At 39.8% G+C, this 18870-nt stretch overlaps 1 protein-coding gene across 2 annotated transcripts in view; it reads left to right on the top strand.

The window, feature by feature from the left end:
- Positions 1–18870, top strand: part of LOC119890745 (protein unc-13 homolog C) — a 107530-nt gene that overhangs the window by 47196 nt on the left and 41464 nt on the right. For both annotated transcript variants that reach the window (XM_038702126.1, XM_038702127.1), the window contains exons 16-19: positions 7347–7436; positions 8474–8602; positions 14283–14416; positions 16755–16840. In XM_038702126.1, the coding sequence (XP_038558054.1) occupies positions 7347–7436; positions 8474–8602; positions 14283–14416; positions 16755–16840 (439 nt within the window). The remainder of the gene's footprint in view (positions 1–7346; positions 7437–8473; positions 8603–14282; positions 14417–16754; positions 16841–18870) is intronic.

Here is an 18870-nt window from a genome sequence, read left to right on the forward strand (position 1 = left end):
ATAAGTGTGATTTAGAAAAGCAGAAATTAAAGACATATACATTTGAACACATACAGATCTTATGTCACACGTTGTTCAAACACACAAACAGAAATTAAATTTCATTTAAAATGAACTGAATTATAAATAACTGTTTTTGCAGTTTTCTGCAGACTGTAGCCAGTGGTGTAGCCAGGGACATAAATATCGATAATCAACCTACAGTGTCAAGGGGTCCACCCATATCTCAAGAAATAGTGGTCCTCATGGTCCAATAAATAGACCCTGTTGTGAGTGTCCAGCACTCTGTCTGCCATAGGGGTTTTTAGATTTAGGGTAGTGGACACCTTTAAACATCTGTAAACTAGACTATGTACTGTACGTTTCTACAGTATATATAGGCTATAGCATCTACAGATTGATTTGATGTTGGCTATTACTAATATATACTGAATATATATCTATATAAGAACATGCTGTTTTAAAAGAATATGTAACAGCTACATCATGGAGTGAGCACTATATTGATAAGACTACCATGTTTGTCTCCTGCTGTGCTATCCAAGGAGGTTTAAATCAAGGGCACCTGGGTTTGACTGAAGACACAAGATCCTTTAAAGTATCTTCAGTCAAGTCCAGTTGCCTTTGATTTAACCCTTCATGCACAACTATAACCTGGATGGCTGAGAATATTCACTGACACATCCTGCCTCCTAATCTTTTATTTAACTTAAGACACACACTATTAACAATAATAATACTGTTTTGGTGAATAAGCTGCAGTGTCCAAAATCAAAGGCTTCATAGTTACATACATACTGCAAAAAGGTGCAGGTGGTGAGCAGATACTACAGTTATTTTTGAATTCTTATGGGCAGTGTTGAGTTAGACATTAGGGCTGCCCCCGACTAAGGAGTTACATAGTCGAATCAGAATTGTCAAACATCACATCTTGACAAGCTGCAGAGCTGCAGTCTTTAGCCACTGTAATTTAAACTGTACATTTCCAGCTAAACTGAGGCTTATTTTTGTTTTGCATGCATGTGTCCATGAAGAGATTTGTATTTTCTCTAAAATTTCCTATGTATTGTAAACTAAAATAAAATATACCTAAAAAGCTATATTAAAATTTACAAAAACACATGAAATGTTTTGTTTGAAAAAGTTTTCTTACTAACCACAACCCTGCACACTTTGTAACATTACCCCCTAACGAATATGAAATTAGTTTAAAAGAACAATTGAAAACATTATTACCCTACCCTAATCGAAACTGTATGAAACTGTATAAAAAGTGTCAATCAAACATATGGTTTAGATTAAACAACCCATAAAAAAGAGTAACATAAAGAAAGAGGAATCTGTCAAACAGAAATTCATCTCTTTCCAGAGATCAACCAGTTCAATAAAGGTGTCTGATATTCTACTCAGGCAGATTGAAATCCTGACATATAGTACACAATCTTCCAGAACAATCCCAGGAGAGCTAATCCTGTTAAACACCACACACCACCACAAGAGCAGTCACACATTCATTTGCCTGACCCTGCACACGCACATCTAAACAGATGCTTTCACATACATGTACATACAAACGTCCACAGAGCTGTGGACATGCGCACAGGTACAAACAAATAAATTTCTCTCTCTTTCTTACTCACAACTCCACTTCTCTCTAGCACACACTCACTGCAGCAGGGGTTGTAGCCAATTCTGTGGTCTGGTCGCTACCACTAGGGGCGCTAAAGATACTGGTCGCTTCCACACAGACCACTGGTTGCTTCCACGGTCTCTGAGGGAAGTTCCCTCTCTGTTCCTTGTCACACAAATTGTGACCATGATTGTGACATTAGAAAAAGGTCAGTTTCAAGTTTTTATACAGTCTATGGTTCCAAAGTAGGCCTAAAGTGACTTTAGATCATTTAAATTATCTCAACTGGCAGATGATACATTTTCTTGTCCAATAGAGAGGAATGAATCAAAGAAATTACAATTTGTGTGACAAGGAACAGAAAGGGAACTTCACTCATAGACTGTGGAAGCGACCAGTGGTCGTGTGGCAGCCTGGCGGCAAGGCAGCGACCGGTGGTTGGTGTGGCAGCGACCAGACCACAGAATTGGCTACAGCCCCCTCTCACTCACTGCTCACTGACTCACACACACATAGCTATGCACCTGAGCAGCTACACACACACGCATTTCCACACTTCTCCCCAGCTGGTGGCATTACACAGCAAACTGTGACTGAAATATGACCCTTTCACCTTTAATGTGACACAAAGGCAATGTGTTGTTGAGTGGGTGACTGCTTTAGTTCCCCTGTTCTTTGCCACGGCTCGCTGTACGAAGCCACATGTGATTACAGAGACACACCCTGATCCTGCTGTCTGCCTTTAGGGGGAAAAAAAGATGAGGATAGAAGGACAGCAAGAAGATAGTAAGGAAGCAAGTGAGAGAGGACTTGAGGGAGACAGAGAATGAAGTTGCAAATAGTGAGGGAGGGGTAAAGAGGATTAGTAAAAATAGGGAGGTGGATGAAACACTCAGACTGGGTGAGTTTGAGCAGATAGGCTATGGACAAAGAGGGAGAGGGTTGGAGGAAAAGAAAGATGGATTTGGAAAGAAAGGAGAAACAGATGAAGATTGAAAGGAGGCATGGAGGCATGGTGGGTGGGCGACAGAGGAGAGGGTGGGTTAAGTGAAGGAGAGATGACCTCTTTTATTTTCAGATAGCCTGGCTGCCTGGCGATGACACATTCACTGAGAACAGTCACAGAATATCACACTGGTTTCACCTACCAGCGTTGCCCTGCTGGTCTCTTGTCAGGCCTACCACAATGGTTCCCGCACACACGCATACACACACACACACACACACACACAAATTCACGCACAGTTCATAGTCTCTCATTCATTCTCTCACTTTCTCAAGCCCTCCCACAGAGCTGGCCTGCCACTATTTGACAGTAATAAGATTCAGATCTGCCTGCCCCGCCCGTTCACCATATGGATTTCCCTATAATGACATTCTGAGGGAGATTGAGTTTGCTTTTGTAAAACCAAGGGTTTGAATCAGCAGAGAGGGAGCTGGGGTGCAGCTGACACTCTACATTTTGCTACATATGCATTTCTTCCCTTTAAACTTTATTCTAACAGCGCTGATACACGGTGACACCTTGCATAGCCAGTCTGTCCCAGCTGGGATTTGCTGGTTTCTCTGGGTCGAACATAAAATCTCAGTATTCAGAGCATGCTGCGAGGGATGTTGGGCTGTTGGCTTAGTTTGGACAGTTTGATATAAAGTGATGTTTGTTCAGTAAGCACCCCTGGGACATGTGCGCTATTCTCTTAAAATGAAACTCTGTGCAGTATTACAGTGGGCCTTTAGAGAAAATGTTACTTAATGCAAACAACTGGTTTGTTGCTTTCTACAGTGCAGTAGTTCCTGTTGTCTCCGTCAGTAAAAACAACAAGAGTAAATAGAAGTTCTATACTGTACCTGTTGCTCTCTACAGCAGGATTGTGTCATATTCAGTAACATTGAGCTGTTAATGGAGCTGACAAAGCATCACATTAACAACAAATTATACTTGTGGGATAATATCGACTAGCACTGTAAAGATATACTTATATCATAGTCTGCTACAGAAGTCTGCTACACCAGCTTCTGCCATGCTCAAATGACACAAATATATTTTTCTAGTTTCTGGAGAAAGAAAATGTTTACAGAACAAAGCTGCATCTGCATAGTTGCAAGTATTTGGGATAATCTTGTTCTTTGCAGAGCAAAACCTGTATAATCCAGAGCTAGACCTTTGACATTTAAAGCCAAGCATACAAGAGAAGCTGGAATCACCTTTCACAGAGTGCAAAAGATAAGACGCCTCTGTGTCTGACGGGGAAAAAATAAATTATAAAAGTTTTTGACGGTGCACAGAAATCAAAGTCACAAATTTGTTAAGCTCCTAAAGTAACAGAAAGGAAACACTGATATTCATTGTTCATAACCATACATATACATATATATACACTGCATATATGGTTGTGAAACACAGTGTTGTATTATATCTAAATCTCAGCCCAGATGAAGCAGAAAAGGTACAGCTGTTGCTTCAAACTGAGATACATCTAAAATGTATACCCAGTAAGTGTACTATTTATACATCATCACTTCAATAGACACACAGATCCAACACACAGACACATACACTGTGGCATATGGCTTTGTGTGCAGGGTGACCAGTGCAGTGCTCCTGTGGCAGTCTGAGGTCCAGTGCCCATCATTGCATGACTGCTTTTGATCTCTTTTTCCACATGATTCCCTGCACTCGCTCCACTTGTTGCCCGGTGTTTGACCAGGAACTCTTATAGCCATCATGCTGCCTTCTAATCTGCAAAGAGCATAATAAACATAGCATCATTCAACCCGCTGTTTGATCACAAATACATATTCCTTGTTAAACAGAGACTGTACAGCTTCATAATTATTATTGAACTTTATAATAAGCAAAACTCCAAAGCAGTGACTATATCGTATAGTCACTGCTTTGGAGTTTTGCTTCCAGTGTAGGCACTGGCCCAACATAATATTCAATGTAGACTAGAACAAAGACAAAGAACTAAAAGCTCATCAGCATCACTCACTCCTCGTCCCATCTCATAATGGACTTTCTGTCATCTATGGAAGGCAGTGCTGATGTTGTCTCTACTTTTGGCTCAGAGATGGATGCTTTGCTTTTTTAGTATGCTTGCCTGCTTCTGGGCAATAAATCTGTTTCATTTCCCTTTGTTTTTCTGCTGATGAAGTTGGAGTTTCTCATTTCTGGCCTTTGTGTATTGACACATAGTGGCTGTCAGAGGAAGACAAAGTTTGTCTGCACACCACTGTCACTGGTTTTAGAAAGTGTCTTGAGTTCTTGTGTTTTGTAAGCAATGCTTTACCAGTTCACAAGTACATGCTGTTTTTAAGTTATTTTTGCATCCCAAACTTGGTCTCCCTGCCTGAAGCTGTGATCATAATTTTAGATACATTCCAGTCAAGTGCTTCTTGCTTTATGTAGTCAATAATGATTGCATTTGTGTGCACCCTTGTCATTTATCAAATTAGATTGGCATATTGAATGTAGACATTTGGTTTTTGTGAGGAACCCACCTTCCTCCTTTGCAGCAACCATAATGAGTGTCAATGAGCACTTGACTTTACTTGATTTCAGTCACCATAATAACACTAGATTACCTTTTTATGTCGGGGAATCCACTAATTACCATATTTAAAATGCTGCACTGTGAAGCACTTTTTAGAAATGGTAATGATTTTATTATGTGTGCAATTTGAACGAATCATTTAATTTCAAAACCAAGTAGTAGTAGACGATCAGAGTTCCACTATCACTGAAAGGCAGACTGGTAGTAGTTAAAATTGCAGTTTTTTCCAGTGCTATTTCAGCTCTTTCATGGGTGATTTTCTTCTCCTAGATAAAGGTGGTAATGCCTCTACTGGAAAAGCAAGAAAGCATAGATTAGGTTGACATTACTGAGGAAAGCAGGGGCCTTAGTGGATTGCATATCTTTATTTTTCAGAATGTCGTTTTAGCAACAAAATCAAAATGCAGTCTTAATTGTTTTCACACAACACAGTTGTAATTCCTACACCGAAAATAAACATGACAACTGTTGAAAATGTGTTTTATGTAACTGTTTCAGCACAGTGATTTCAGGAGCATGGGCATAAAGTTGGGAGGGACAGTAAATCATTTTTGAAGGGGACACAAATAATACAGCCAAAATTTTGCTTGTATAGGATATGTGTACCGCAAGGAAAGCCTTACTACTATTATTAGTGTGGCATGGAGACCATGATGTTACCAAATCATTAATATGGGGACTTTTTGTACTTACTTTGGCGTTTTGGTGCACTGAAAAATGATCTTATGTCTTTTCTATTCTCTGACATTGTATCTGGCCAACAACACAAAGCAATGGTTGTTTAAATATGAGTTAGGTTCATAGATTCACCACGTGGTCATATTATAATTTTTAAATTATCTATCACTGGTATCACTTGTGTCTGAAGGCTACATATATGTGAGGTTACTGTAAGAGAAATTTTAGTGTCAGCAGAGAGAGAAAGGGTAGTGACTGATGGCACATGTGGGCTCCATGCTATGAATGAGACTGGTGGCACTACACTGGTGTACAGTAGCTGCAAGAAAACAATTTTCTTTGCTTGTAATTGAAGGATTTACATTAAGAGGAGAAAGGATGCTCAAGCTTCTTAAATATATCACATTTTAAAACTGAATACAATATTTTAGATTGTAAACAAATGATGAAATGGTAATATAATTATACTAATATAATTATATTATTTATTTAAAAAGCAGTGGCCCATGTTGCCTGAAAAAAAACAACAACTTAAAATCAATTTTTGTTTCTTTTTTACCCGTCAGCAGGCAAATATAGTATCAGTTATACTATATTTGCCTGCTGACGGGTAAAAAAGAAACGACAATCGATTTTAAGTTGGGGTTTTTTTTGGTCCACATTTGCTTGTGCAGGATGTGTGTCAAGCCTGCTGGAGGCAGTTTAGTTTACACATTCACCTATAAACTATACTGCTCCTTTTAATCATGGATCTAGAGAAATACACCACAAGCTCTCAGTAGACAGCTGACTGTCTGTAAAGCATTAACAGCCCATCCACATTTTCTTCCACTATGTTGGTTGTTTTTGAGACCAATTTCCAGGTTTTGTTAAATAATTATTCTTGAAAACTCCACTTTTCGTTTTGTGTTTTTGGTCTTTTCTTTGAAAACTGGTCACCTTGAATCATTTATCAACCCAATAAAAACCTCTATGCTGCTCACGTTCAAAAGATTTCAAGTTTTGCTTCTGCTGATCGGCTTTGATCTCAGATTGACTCTCCTGTGCTTGCGCTGTCAAGCCTACAGGCTATTGTGAAGATTTGGCTCTATTTCCTGAATTTCCATTTATCGACAGGTGGAGGATGGATAGAAAACAGGCAAAATCTGAGAGAGTAGAAGTACGATAATGTATGGGGCAGTGATGCCTTTCCTCAGGGCTGTCAGGGCTTTATATGCTCCCCGTCACGGTACTCTGCACTGCCTGATGACTTCATGGCCCAGAAATAGAGGTTTTCATCAGCAGAGACCTCCCTTGTCCACTAAACGATTAGACAGACAGTCATTTTGTTATGATTGCTAGGCATTGCTCTGCAATCAATTTTAATGTTTTGGCCTAAACAATGTGATGTTGTGGGTGGGGATGTTTGACGTTAAAAGGCTGCTTTCAACAAGATGTCCTCTGTCCTCATGTTATTTTCCTCTTTTTCCTCCCTCTTGCTCCAGGATAATTTCCCTGCAGGAAACCCAGAGCGTCTGCAAGACCTGAAGTCCACTGTTGATCTGCTGACCAGCATCACCTTCTTCAGGATGAAGGTAGCTTGGGTGTGTGTGTGTGCGTGTGTGAGTGAGTGAGAGTGTAGGTTGTATGGGCAGGGTACAAGTTGAAGGCTGATTGGGGAGCATGGTACTTGATTTAATAGTCATTGAAGGAAACAAACATTGTAATAAAAAATAATGGAGCACAACACTAACTAACCTTTGTTGATGTCTAAAATCTGTGTCATTCATTATAACAGAAGTGCTTTGACTGAGTGACTGAGACACCTTCAATACTGGTCATGGCCCGTAAAATCAATTCAATTATAAACATACACCCAGAATGATTTTAGACACGTTTCATTTAGGTGAAATCAATTCAAACTCATGATTTTTAAAAGCCTGTCCCTCTCAACACCACTGACCATTCAAATCCATGGGGTTGTGTTTGTGTAATGTGTGTTGACCTGGAAACTACTGTAAGCCTCTATGTTTATAATACTTGCAGGTCTGTCATGTTTTCTGCCCCCCCCCCCCCCCCCCCCCAACAGTATGCCTTGTCTTGACTTGTCTTCTTCTATATGGAAAGCTTGGCTACATTCAGCTCTCTTTTGGCAGGGGTGTGGGTGTAGAGCTGGACCACTGAGGCATAGCTAAGATGGCAGCTGTGAGCAAAGGAATGAAAACTGTCACTTTAGGTTATCAAAGCTTTCACTCTTTGCCATGTCCATGCTGAGCTTACACACTGCTGCTCACACACAGGAGCTACAGTGTTATTATACGATATACTGTACGTGCATCTAAATGCCAGTCTGGCATCATGTCAACTTATATTATACATAATAGAAGTAAGAAGGTTGCCCTTTTTTCCACAAGGAAGTGATATCCTCGGATTAATATTTCAAACATGTAATATGATATCATTACTTTATCACTCCAACGATACTGTACATAGAAATGCATTTAAGACACAGTAACTGTCATTGATTTGGGTTGCTAACACAATATACAGTTTTATATAGTATAAACTGCTATGAGCACCTAACCCTGAAGGCAAATATTTTAATCAAGCGAGTGTATTTGTCTTTGTGCAGGTACAAGAGCTCCAAAGTCCACCAAGAGCCAGTATGGTGGTGAAGGACTGCGTGAAAGCGTGTCTGGACTCCACATACAAATACATTTTTGATAACTGTCATGAACTGTACAACCAACTCCTCGACCAGGTAAACAGCTTTCAGATCAATCGAATAATGTATTGAAATAATAATGAGACACATTTTTGATATTTTTTTGGGATAAATTGTTATGTGAATGGAGTAATAAAAAATAATATTTAGGAAATTGATATATTGATAATAGATGTAAGTCGTTTCTACATCTTAACACAAATGTTAAAAAGCTATAGACTATTAATACTAACTGCAATTGCTAATTGTGCAGTTGTAAAAGTTGGTAATATTTTCTGCTAAACTTAAATCAGAACGGAGTCTGCACCATTACTCCATATGTAAGCTGTTTAATCTTGGTGATGGAGCACGCTCGAATTCATCAAGGAGAGTACCTGAAAAATCTGCCTTTAATTAGTTTTTAAAATGTCATTAATATTGAAAACATGTATTACTTCAGGGCCACTCCTACTTAATGTGTTGAAAACTCTCCTGCATCCCCTCTCTCACCTAATGCGTTTGCACGTGTCACCTTCAGCCTGTCATAAAGCTGACATCACGCCTTCCCTTTCAGCTTTAGTGTGTTTTGTGTTGATGTGTGACAATATAAATTCACTCCAACATTGCTGGAAATCAATAGGCTGTATATCATGACTGACATTTACCTGACAATAAAAATGTACACCATGTCTATTGCAAACTTTGCATGAAGGACTTCTTTTAAGAAAGAGTGAGTTGGCGCTGAAGAGCCATATAAAAGCAGCCAAGCATCAGGCAGCACTTAACTGATGTGTCAGAAGGGATGCCGTGTGCTCAGGCACAAAACAGGTTTAGGACCCAAAAGCAGACTCAGAACATGGCAAGCTGAGTTTCATATTAATTATCAAAATGGTATATACACTTGCAAAGAGTGGCCAAACAGTCCAAATGATGTGGCATGGTCCAAACTAGACGAGGAAATCCAAAAGTAAGTATCCAACAGGGTAACAAAAGAGCAACAAACAATAATCCCAAAGCTTTCTCACTCCCGACTCGTCACATATTGACGCTTGGTCAAGGCCCTATGGCGTCGCTTTTTAACGCTCTGGGTACCCCTTTAGCGTAATTCTTAGATGTTGAAGACTCCGCAGTCAAGTTAGCAATGCTTAGCAACAATAAATATGTGGTTATTATATTATATGTGCCATTTTGAAACAGCACGTAATTAAATAAAACTACTTGATCAAGATTAGGAAAAGATCATGGTTTAGGTTGAAACGTTAGTTAACTTATGTGTTAACTGACGTTTCAACCCAAACCATGGTCACTTACGTAACTTGCACAATTTCCGTAACTTGTGTAACTGAAATAAAAATATTTAATGTTGACTGTTTGTTTCAAACCGGACACGAAGACCGGTCTCCTGGTTTAAAGTCCGGGTTGTGGCCCTCCATCCACCCCAACCCCCTCCTCTTTTCTGTTAAATATAATAAATACCTACCTTTATAGTCAAATACTGACGGTACAGGGCATCCCCTATGATGCTATAGGGATCCCCAGTATGTTATAAACAGACACTGATGACACACAATGTGGAGGAAAGACGATCCAACAAAGACTGAACAGAAATGTAGTCAATAAATAGAGACACATGAGCAGGGAGGGAGAACGAACAGGTGAGACACATGAGGGATAATCAGGACAAAATAATTAACAAAGCTACACATGGACACAAGAAACTCGGACGGACATAAATCAAACCAAACCCTGACATGATGCAAATTACTATGTTATCTGTTTAGGGGTCTTTTGAATCTCAAGTGTCCAAATGTATAATATATGAGCACAAAAACCAGATTTCAACATGGACAATATGTATAAACATTTTCAAGAAAAACAGCATCACCCAGTCCTCAGGTATGGTTTATTTCTCCAAACACATGGCGATTTCCATGTGCAAGTTTACTTGCTTTGGCCTTGCCTGAATAAATAATCAGGAAACAGGCAGCTCTGCCAGATTTACTTCCGAAGGAAAATGGCCTCCACACCACAGAAGATAATGTCTTTTAAGATAATGGGTGCAATCCGCTCAGAAGTTGAATAATAAGCTTCCTTTGTTTAAACAGCCTGAGGGGTTGTAAGCAATTACCAAACTGGAGAGATAGACACTTTCACTAATTACAATTTCGTCCACCACAGTTTCACAATTGACAGCATCTGCATCAATGTTTCCTCCACGGCAGAAGAAAAAGGCATCATCTTTAACCCAAAGCAAATCTCACAGTGACTATAAATTATTACGTTCACATTCACTAGATAGCCTTTGACTCAGTGGATAGAACATTACAGACCCCAATTCGCCAGTTGCTAACAGTGACTGAGTGCGGCGACACAAGAGCTGACACGGTGGCCAGGCAGGCAGTGAAATATCCCAGCCACAACGAGGCATCTTGCATAACATAACAACAAAGCTCTCTGCATCTGCCTGAGCGTAAAATGACTGCAGGGAGGAGGGGCAGGGGGGCTCTAGCTTAACAGTTTCTGAAATCCTGGCAGAAAAGGGAGGATTTTGCAAAGCAAGATGAAGGGGAAATGGAAAGAGGGCAAAGGAATCATAGAAAAGGGCAAAAGGAAAAATCAACGTAAGTTTCTTTCTGGCCCATTCACTGTGAAGGAATGTGAAACTACAAAGATGGTGCACAGGCCAGAAATGCCTGGTAACATGCACACTATGAAATGCACATATATGCACATGTGTGTCTGCATTATGTAAATATTTATACATACGTAGACAGATAAATAGAAGCAATAGGGTTTTGAAGAGGGAGGATGGGTCGTTGACAGGCATGCACAGGCAGGGATCCACTGTGCCTGTTTGTGATAAGAGCCACAGAGGAGGCCACTTGTTACTGAGCAAGCAATTCAAATATTCTCTCATCGACATCATCACATATTTGCCAGCAATACCCAAATGGTCGATTTAACAATATTTGAAGATTATTTTGTTATTTTGTCAGACTTTTCCCATACATACAAAGTGTGCATATGCAAATTATTTTTTATTGCGCCTTAAGATGCATTACAACAGCTTCAGTTCCACCCATGGCTCTTTCTATTGGGATTTTGGTGACATTCTCCGAGAACATCCTTCAATCAGAGACTGTAATTTGTGTCACATTGCGAGAATTGATGAGGAGTAAGTTGTATGCTAATGCTGATTTCTCCCACACAGGGACTGAAAGTGCTAAACAATAAACATAAACCACTAGCTACCCTCTAGAGAGAGTGATACCCTGCTACGAATATTTCTGCTGGTGCCCCCACCACCCTGTGCACTGGAAGTAGAGGGAAACTACACTGCACTCTTAGTTCAGTACAGTATTCACCTCCTAGTGGAACTGAGAGTGAAGCCCATGGCTGTGTTGTTAACTGTAAAACGACAGCAGGCTACTTAATCACCTTTAACAATGTGTTGGTACCTACTTGAGGTGAATAAAGATGAGCAAAGGGATTCTACACTACATTTTAGTGGGATGCAGACTGCATTCAATTTAGAAGGGATGACAACCTTCAGTGTCCTTCATATATGCAAACAGCTTAGAACGCGCGCACACACACGGACAGATTTTGCATAGCTGAGTCACCTCCTGCAGAGATATTTGTTTCATTATTCATGCATCCAATTTAATAGAAATTTACCCTGATGCATGTAGTTGCATATCTTCCCCTGATGGCCTTGGCCTCCCATACCAGACCATACCTTTCTCTTTGAAGTAATCATCACTATTGGAATTTCATAGACTATGTGTTAGGGGCCAAAACAGACTGCAGGACTATTTCTTACAGCTGATGTTTTGAATTTCATGATTAATGGATCGAGCAAATCTGTCTTTGGAGCTGCTTGCCTTACTTTATGATCACTCTGACCAATGTTGTTTTTAGTTCTCAGCTATTCTTCCCCATACTGTAGATGATTTATTCTTTGTGTCTGTGAACCCAAGTTAACGCATGTCCATCTTAAATTGCAAGTCCCAACACAGTCTCTGAGTTAAGATTCTGTTACATATAAAGCTCAGTTGCCTCCACATTGAAACCGGAGCATTTTTCATGTCTTGCTACATAGCAAACATAAGTGAATATGCAAATTAGAAATTCATGAGCCTTTGATCAATATGATGCCTGGGATGAAGCCTCCCTTGGAATGAGTAGTAATCCGTTCTCATGACCATGACACATAAGATGATAGACTTAACTTTTGCAGCCCCAAACCCAAATGATTAAAGTAGTGAACTCTGGGTTGACATGATTGATTGTCACAGAATCAGTTGTAAGCCCTGTCTATGTTTCATGTTCCTGTGAAATTAAATTCTGTAGCTCCTCCAGTGCAGCATCTGCAAGACACGCCTTGCATTAAATGCCTTGCATCACCAGATATTTAAAGAAGAATTGACGTCATTATTGTAGTAACTGATTAGATTCGAAGGATTTTATTAATGATAAATGGACTTACGTTGCATTACCATTTCCACAGCTCACACTACAACGTCTCTTCTGTGTGCTGCCCAAAAGTCAATATGCTTAAGGTTGTTATATAATTCAACCTAAATTATTCAATAACTGATTTGAACATGTTTCATTTTTAACACAATTTCCTTTCATCAAAAATACATTTCGCTTTACTCAGAGTTACATTATATTTAGATTATATTTGTCATTGTCAGCGTGCATAAGTGAGGGTGTGTACAGTCATGTTAGTGTATGATACGGCTCTGTCGCTATGGCTGAGTTTGTTCCAGTATTTGCACTCTTTTGTGTGCATGGCCTTTCTCGTTTTTTGTGGAACCTGTTCATGGCAGCGGAAGACGGTGACAGATCAGTGTGATTGCACTCAGTGTGGGGTGAACAGATGGTAGAGTCAGTGAGAGGTTTAAGATTCAACACCTTTCAACCCGGGAAAGCCACAGAGATTTCTGCAACACACTTTGAAGCACACCCGCATCTACACAAAACATGTTACTGGAGGGTAACAATGCTGTCCTGGTTGATTCAGTAACACACGTCATTAAAAGAGGTACTAGCATGTGCAGTTTAACACTACAGGTCCCAGCATTCTGTAGGCAGCAAACACTTGTTGGGCAGCAGCTTTGTCACGAAAACAACCTGTGTAAACCTGTGAGCATAATTTTTTTACCCTGTGACTCACTCGTGTGTGTGAAGGTAATTTGAATTCCACATAAAGAATGGGGGACTCTGCCACGAATGATACGTACTATATTCAGTAATCACAAAATGTAAATACATTATTGCTGAAAAAATGCTGACCATAAATAGAATCAAAAACTGGCTTTGATTTTATGAAAATCTTAAGGATTGTAACATATAGATTCTGGTTTTGGATGATCTAGGTCCTAGATTAGGTCTGGTAACCGGGCCTCATTATAGAGTTTTTTAATTGTCGGTTTTATTGTCCTTACACTGTTAACATCTGCAATAATATTAACTTCCTGCTCTTTACTTCTTGTTCAGTTCAGTTCAATAAACTACAAGTATGGTATCAATTGCATAAAAAATGTCTTGACAGGACAATGTGATGACATGTGATACAGAATATATAAATGTGTTGAAAAGTCTGTTAAGTACATTGACCATCTTTGATCTCAGGCAACTTATTACGCTTGCATAAACGTAACTGTTACTTACCCTCACACACACTCAAACAGTCTTCTGACTCCCACCATCTTTATTTCCTTCTCCTCAGAGCCGGAAGCAGGACATTCCCCGTGAGGAGCAGGGTCCGTCAATAAAGAACCTGGAATTTTGGCCAAAACTCATCACTCTCATGGTGTCTGTAATCGATGAGGACCGCACTGCTTACACCCCAGTCATTAACCAGTATGTACTTTTTTATTATATGAGACATACTTTTTACCAAGCAGCGTGATCAAATAATGTTCAAAGTGTACTTACTGTAATTGGTTGCTATGCCAGCCGTTGCGGTGATCAGTCAGGTATTCTCATTACACATGTTGAACATTTTGTGAACATTAAATCTGCATGTAAGCATAATTAGCATATTCTCCATTTATATTTAAAGGTATAAATAGCCATACTAAATATACACCGAACAAGCCGAGAGGCTGAGTTTTCTGTGCATGCTCTAAAGCTTCATGCTGTATGCCCAACCAGTCGTTACCAAATGGACATAAATGTGGTGACTCTAAATTTACAGTTGTTTGTGCAGGTTGAAGGAAGTGTTTCATATGGAAATATTGTTATATTAAAATAGATAACTTGCTGATAAGTAATTGCTTGGGTCTTTAATAAGGTCCATCCTGATTATATATCTACTCATTTATATTATTTTTTACTGTATTTATTTATTTATTTATTTATCTGGCTTAAATTTGGGCTTCAATATTCATCACACGGGATTAAATAGATGACGGAGAGAGATCCTTCTCAAACCTCATGTTAATTTGTTTTTGTTTTTAGAGAATGTGAGGGGGGAAAAAATCCTCCTTGCACATCAGCTCCTGTAAAGTTGAAAAATGCATTTACGGATTGTGGAGACATGAATGAGTGCAGTGTGGCAGCCAGAGAAGCTAGCAGTAAAAATGCTTTGTTTGTATGGTGAGCCACAGCATGGATAGATAAAAGGGGAACACAGTGTCGCTGAATTACATAACAGATGAGAGATTTGTTTGCAGAAAGAAGGGATAGAGGGCTGGTTGTGGTGATGATGTTGTGGGGGGTGCGGGACGTTTGTATTTGTGTCCTGCCAATGATTTGGTTGAAAAAATCAAATAAACTACACAACCTGAAGAAATTGGAGTGGAGAAGAAATAAGATTAAGCATAGTTTTCTCTTTCTGTCTCGCTCATACATATCCTCTCACACTCTCGCCTTCCTGTTTTCCTTTTCTCTTTCCTCTTGCTGATTTACGATGCTTATTAAGTCTCTGTTTATGCCCTGAGCTTTCTATCCTACACTGTCTAATGATAGATTTGCAATATTCATGCCCATTTCCTCCACATTCCCCTGGTCAAGTTCCAGAGTGGCAGCAACTACAGTACATTTTCACAATAAACCCAGGAGTGGACTTTAAATTTGCCTTTAATGGGAGCTGCTGCCAGAAAAAAAGGAGTATTTTGCTCTGTCCTGAGAATATTTACTTAGAAGAACAGAACTTATTTTATGATTGGAAATATAAAATTGGATGCTGTAGTTGTTTTTAAAAGTGTAAAGGATAAGAAGCTTTAGAGATTATTTCTTGAAATATTCACGCAGATTGTAAACCACATATCATCGTTTATGTCATCACATGGAAGTAGATTGTAAACCATCTACAGGCATGAACAGAAGCCGCTGATGTTACATTAATCTTTGCCATGAGGAGTTTTTCATTGTCTGCCTCGCCTACAGCACACCATGTGGGTGCAGGGCGAGACTGGAGAATAATCAAGGTTGAGACAAAGATTTGGAGAGTGATAGAGATAAAAGAGGGAGCAATTGTTTCTGGGATTCTTGTTTTTTTTTTCTGCCACTGGGAGCACAAATCCGCCTTCTAGTCTCAGTGTTTTTTCCTCTGCTCCATAAAAGGATGTGCCAAATGTTGGGGAGGGAAAGTTGGGAGTATGTGTGTATGTGTATGTGTGTTTGTGTGCATACAGGCTTGGTCACTGGTGTGACCGGCTGAGCAGGTGATCACTGTTTCAATAGATATCGTCGGACAAATGTGTTTTTTGTTGTGAAACAGGGCGGTCTCTAGCCAAAGTAAAACATTTCCTGATAAATTGACCTTTCTCAGGCCAAGGCCTTGTCATCTATAAATGTCCACCCATCACTGTCTAAAGATGCGGTTAATTAAACCATTGACATCACACGTTTAAGCTTTGACTGAAAATCTATAGCCATTCAAAATAGCAGATTACTTGCCAGATGGGCTGCCACCCCTTTCTCTGTCTCTGTCCCTTTCCTTGGCTTTGTCATCTCTTCCAGTATTTTATCTCGTCTTTAAGCCCCATACATGCATCACCATTCCGCCCCAATTCAACCAGGTTTGGAAATGACGGGGGATTATTAGATTATGAGATTCACCAGCCATGTCTTCTTGCACATCTGTTAAGTTGTTTGTTAGAAATTGAGGCTGGGCCAAACCATCATGCCACCCAGTCGAGCATGTCATTATACGGAAATGAGTCTGATTGGACTTCCTTTTCAATTCCACTAGGTTTCCACAGGAGCTGAATGCAGGCAAGATCAGTGCCGAGATTATGTGGAACCTCTTTGCCCTGGATATGAAGTATGCAATGGAAGGTCAGTAATACCGAGACAATTATATCTTGCTTGGGTGTGTGTGTGCGTGTGTGAGTGTGTGTGCGCGTGCGTGTGTGCGTGTGTATGAAGGAGTGAATGAGACCTGAAGATGAATGATGTACATTGATTGTTGGTGAAGAATAATAGGTTACACTTACACTAAAACAAGGTACTGAGTAGTTACCACTTAAACTACTTGTTATGCTATTCACTAAATTAGCAGTTAGGTGTACTTTGTTTCTCTTTCTTTCCTGTGTTACTACTCAGGAATAAGTGTTACTGTGTTATACCTCTTTGTATCTGAGTGCTGTTTATTTTGCTTGTGTCACAGTGTTGTTTATCGGCTCTGTCTGGCTGTGGTCAGCTCTACTGTGTGTGTGTGTGTGCGTGCGTGTGTGTGTGTGTGTGTGTGTGCGCGCATGTGTGTTCCAGTATTGTGGTATCCATGTGGTCTAGTTGTTTTCACAAGCAATATATGAGGACATTTAATGTTTCAATTCAGTATTTTATTTAGGGGTGAAAGCAGAGATGCGTTTCTCAGACTTAAACCCATGAGTAGTGGGCAGCTTTGTGTGCTATTTCTTTCAGTAGGCAGTAGTAGGTACAGTAAGTCGTAGTGAGTCATACAGTTCATATCACAGAAATTGTATCTCCAAAACTTGTCGTGATTTTGGATATCTAGTAGTCCAAACAAAAAAGGAATTTGCACCATATAAAAGTGATTTACAATTGGTAATCTAGCCCGAATCAAAATAATTAATCAACTTCTTCCACAATCACTAATTACTCTTCATTCCGTAGCAACAATGTTGTATCTAATTTAAACAGTAAATATGCTGCAAAATGTAATTCATTCTTGTAATCTTCAGTAATTTAGTATATATTTAGAGAGCAGCAGAGACTCACAGTGATCAAGCAATAAATCTCAGATGTGCTCTAGTGGCAGGAAGACAGATGTGTCTCGTTTTAACGTGGGTTATGACTTTAATCCTAACCCCTCTATCTACAGCTCACCTCCCGAAAGGCAGCTGATGCCTCCTGGAGGTTCTTGAGCTAGCTGTTTTTAGGTTGGTGGCTTCTGGGTCAAACCACCGAGGGTATCAGGATATGTGATGGGGAGGGGGAATGTAGAATGAAGTTAATGAGACTGGAGTTGTGAATGAATGTTAAAATGGCTGGGCGTGTGTTTGTGTGTGTGTTTGAACTTAAGGATTCAGCAGGGTGGCACCTTGGGTTGTGAATTTGTGTTGAAGTTGTACTAAAGTTTGCCACAATCATGTATCTTAAAAGCTAGGCTTTTTAAACTTTGTTACCCAGAAATGATGCAATATGAAATTACTATGCAGCACATATAGTGTGCTCATGGTTAGCAAATTCTTCTCACTTTTGTGATCAATTCATGTCAGAGTCAGACAAAATGCTTGTTTGCTGCAGTGTAGGACATCCTTTTGTATTTGCCATGGGTGGAGAAGATTACCATTCCCAACACCATTTTGGTGATATAAGGGATATAAGGGATTATGCGGTACTCTTATCTTGTCGTCGTGGCCCCACTATAACATTTAGGTTGATGCAACAGTGTCTTTTCACATACGTTTTGCCTGGTCCAGGTTGAATGTGTGAACCACCTCTATGGTGAACTAGTCATGACAGAGGGCATGATACTTGCAACTTTAGAGATTACAGAAGAGGTTGAGAGGGTGCAGTAAGAGAAGCTGGGATTGGATTGAGGTCAAAGTTTGGGAATGTTCTGTGTGCAAGAGAAAAGGCAGCGAAGCACCAAAAGAGCTCATTGATGATTTATCATTATCCAGCACATACCTGCTGCTTCCTCCGTGCTCAGCTATCTTCAGTTGCTATGGCAACGCTGGGCCAAGTGAAGGCTCTGCAAACCTTTATGCCCACACATGCATAAATGAGGCTTATAGATTCTGTACTTTATATACGAGGTGGATTTTAAACATGATCTGCTTTTTTGGATATAGAATGTGTATGGGCTAAATGCATGCGAATGTCTGCATGAATCAGAT

Source organism: Micropterus salmoides, unplaced genomic scaffold, assembly GCF_014851395.1.
Source record: "Micropterus salmoides isolate LMB-PRFRI ecotype aquatic unplaced genomic scaffold, ASM1485139v1 Ms_hic_scaffold_6, whole genome shotgun sequence".
In the NCBI taxonomy this organism is placed as follows: Eukaryota; Metazoa; Chordata; class Actinopteri; order Centrarchiformes; family Centrarchidae; genus Micropterus; species Micropterus salmoides.